At 52.0% G+C, this 3,633-nt stretch overlaps 1 protein-coding gene across 1 annotated transcript; it reads left to right on the top strand.

Annotated features, from left to right (window-relative positions):
• The first annotated feature begins 2,037 nt into the window (after positions 1-2,037).
• Positions 2,038-2,958, top strand: LOC148594225 (olfactory receptor 14A16-like). The gene has a single exon (XM_088527356.1). It carries the CDS (start codon positions 2,038-2,040, stop codon positions 2,956-2,958), a length of 921 nt encoding a protein of 306 aa, XP_088383482.1.
• Positions 2,959-3,633: the final 675 nt, after the last annotated feature.

Below are 3,633 nucleotides of genomic sequence, written 5' to 3'. Positions count from 1 at the left end.
TCCTGAGCGGGGCCAGGCTCCTGGGACGGAGGCAGCTCGTGGCAGCCTGGCAGCACTGCCCAGAGACAGCCGAGTGCAGGAGCAGCTCCTGTGCCAAGAGCAGCAGGGCTGCGGGCACTGCCTGCTGCTGCGGACAGCAGAGGAGAGAAGGCAGCGAGAGGGGAACGGCAGTGTGGAGCGGGAGGACAGAGGAGACCTCCACAGCTCTTGACATGGTGAGTTTGTGCTTACAGGACAATGCTATGGAGCTTCTTGAAGGGGACATAAGAACCCATCACACCCCATGGCTGGCAGCATTTTTCTCTTTCTTCTGGCTTTTGCAGTGCAGAGGAAGAGGAGCTGCTTCAGAGCAGGGATTCTCTAACATACCACCTATTAGCAGGGCATCCTGCTGCCTTCCCCAACAGAAACAGCAGTGATGTGAAGCCGGGGTGTGCAGACAGGGTGAGAGGTCTGCACTTCAGAGCAGTGTCCCTGCACCCAAAGGTGCTGTGTGCCCGCAGCAGTGACTGTGTCGCCTGTGAAGGTCAGCGCTCAGCCTGCCCAGGGAGCTCCCCACAGCACTGAGGGGAGAAGTTCTGGGTGGGAGGATTATCCTCTACCAGGACAGGCTCCTTCTCCTGCTGGGAGGTGCTGCGGGGGTCAGCTCTGCTCACAGGTCTAGCTGTGAGCACATTTCAGGGGGCACTTTGCAAAAGGAAAGGCAAGGCAGGCATTTCCTGGAAGAGAAGCCAACGAGATGGTGCTTAGATGGTCCTTCCACTTGGTAAGAGGAAAATGGAAGTGAAATGGTCAGATTTGGACAAGAGACTGAGACTCATTAAGAGATTCAAGGAGCAGCCAAAGAGTCTGCCAGGCACTTCTGACTGTTCCCTCCCCCATCCCTTAGTGCATAGACAGCACCAGCTTCTCCTGGGCTGCTGCATCAGGGTCTATCTGAGCTGCTCCTTACAACCTGTAAACATGGGGGTGCCCCTGGACAGTCCCCTGCTCCTGGGAGGTTTCTGCAGGGAGGACTGGGCTCACCTGTGAGTGTTGTTGTCCTTCATGTGAGTGAGGTGCAAGTACACGACAGTGAGGGGCAAGGCTCAGTGATGAAGCAGGTCCCATGACAAAGTCATAACAAGGTGTTTTTTTTTTTTTTTTTCCTTTTGGGATATACAAGGGTTTATGCTGAGAACGATTGAAGCACCAAAAATTTCTGCTCTATCAAAATATGTTCCCACAGTGAGTAGGCACCTTTGTGTGTTTGTGTGTGCACCATCATATATATTATTTATACGCATGCTTATATATCAACAGACTCCTCCACTTATCCTTTTGCAGAGAAGACTTGAATTCTAAATGTTGAACAGCCCTGTCATAGAAGGAGTGGACATCGTCTCCTGCAGCTTGTGTGCATCAAAGCTCCTCCTTCTCTCTGCAGTGCCTGGAATAAGGGTGCAGGGTGCAGGGGTAAAGGAGGCATGAGGACAAGGTCTATCTCTAGATATCTTGACATGTAGAAAGGGTAAGGTCTATCCTTGTTTCCTTTTGATTGTTGTTCCCCGTTGTTGGAGTGAGATCTGGTGTGGCAGACTCAGATACAAATATCTCTGTTGAGGAAGGCAAGACTGATGGGGGTGAATCCTTCACAGAACTCTTCTCCTTCAGATACAACTGGTGTGAGGGCTGTATTCAGCTCTCGTGCTGGTGAATGGAGAATATTCCCACTTGGTCTCTGGACTAAGTCCATTCCAAGCAATGCAATATGCCATTCCAAGGTATCTCCACAAATACCACTCAAAGACTAGTGCATCTATTTCCACCTGCAGCAAAGCAGAAACAACTCCTCCGGAGCTATGGGGAGGAGTCCCTGCTGAACTTGACACACTCAGCCAGTTCAAAGTGGAGCACCAGAAATGGAGCTGAAATAAGGGAGAGAGGAAATGTGGGGAGTTCCTTGAGAAAGTGAAATGGTTTGGCTCAGAAAAGCCTTCCTTAACTTTTGGCTTTCTTTCCTTCCTTGGACAGGACTCCTATGCCCCTAAGGAACTAATGTCCAACGGCAGCTCCTTCAGCGAGTTCCTCCTCCTGCCATTCGCAGACAGGCGGGAGCTGCAGCTCTTGCACTTCTCGCTCTTCCTGGCCATCTACCTGGCTGCCCTCCTGGCCAACGGCCTCATCATCACAGCCGTAGTCTGCGACCACCGCCTCCACACCCCCATGTACTTCTTCCTCCTCAGCCTCTCCCTCCTCGACCTTGGCTCCATCTCCACCACTGTCCCCAAATCCATGAGCATTTCCCTTTGGAACAACAGGACCATTTCCTACTCAGGGTGTGCTGCCCAGATCTTCCTGGTAGCATTCTTGTTTTCAGCAGAGTATTCTCTCCTCACAGTCATGGCCTATGACCGCTACATTGCTATCTGCAGACCCCTGCACTATGGGACCCTCCTGGACAGCAGAGCTTGTGTCAGAATGGCGGCAGCTGCCTGGGCCAGTGGCTTTCTCAATGCTCTCCTACACACTGGAAACACATTTTCCATTCCACTCTGCCAAGGCAACATGGTGGAGCAGTTCTTCTGTGAGATCCCCCAGATCCTCAAGCTCTCCTGCTCACACTCCTACCTCAGAGAAGCTGGGCTTCTTGTGATTAGTATCTCTTTAGGCTTTGGGTGTTTCGTTTTCATTGTGGTGTCCTATGTGCAGATCTTCAGAGTTGTGCTGAGGATCCCCTCCGAGCAGGGCCGGCACAAAGCCTTTTCCATGTGCCTCCCGCACCTGGCCGTGGTGTCCTTGTTTCTCAGCACTAGCATGGTTGCCTACCTGAAGCCCCCCTCCATCTCCTCCCGATTTCTGAATCTGGTGGTGGCCGTTCTGTACTCGGTGGTGCCTCCAGCACTGAACCCCCTCATCTACAGCCTAAGGAATGAGGAGCTCAAGAATGCCCTAAGGAAACTCATCCAGCGGGTCTAGTGCCAGCAACAAGATCTGTGCTAGGGGATTTGGCATTAAGGATAAGTGTTGTTCATTTATTTCTTGCTTGCTTTTTTTCTCTTATATTCCAATAAAGGAAAAATATATAGTCTGGTTCATGCTATTTCTCCGCAGGAAAGTCTCATTTGAATCTGCCACAGGGACCATGTTTAGCCCCAGTAAGCAACTTCGGATGTCTCCCATGCACTGAGGAGAGTTTCCCTGTGCAGTGTCTCTTCCAGCACTGACTCCAAGGGAGAACACGGGCACAGAGTCAGGCTCACATGAGTACAGACAGGGTGAGACCATGGCTCCTGTGTCCTTTAGGAGAACTCAGCTCCCCTAGCCACAATCAGGGGGCAATTTTTCCTGCTCTCCTGTGGAGGTCATAGTCATGTGTTGCCCTACACCGGTCATTGCAAACACTCTGGGGTCGTGTGTCACCAGTATTGGTGGTGGCAGTCCCAGCCAAACTGGGTCTGCTTCTCTCTCTGACCATCGTGGACCATAGTCCCACAGCTGCTCACTCTGCAAAGCAGCACCACCAGAACAGGGCAGGTGCAGGAACAGCCCAGCCAGCAATGGGGACACTGATCTGGGAAAAGTCTCTGTGGGGAGCAGAGATGTCCCAGGAGAGAGGCAGGGTAACATCCTGCGATAGAAAATGCAAAGGAG

The sequence above is a fragment of the Tinamus guttatus genome, unplaced genomic scaffold, assembly GCF_059628265.1.
Source record: "Tinamus guttatus ecotype Peru unplaced genomic scaffold, ASM5962826v1 Tinamus_guttatus_pri_ptg000282l, whole genome shotgun sequence".
Classification (NCBI taxonomy): domain Eukaryota; kingdom Metazoa; phylum Chordata; class Aves; order Tinamiformes; family Tinamidae; genus Tinamus; species Tinamus guttatus.
Note: the sequence above shows the minus strand (reverse complement) of the source record. Positions and strands in the feature narration are given on the sequence as shown.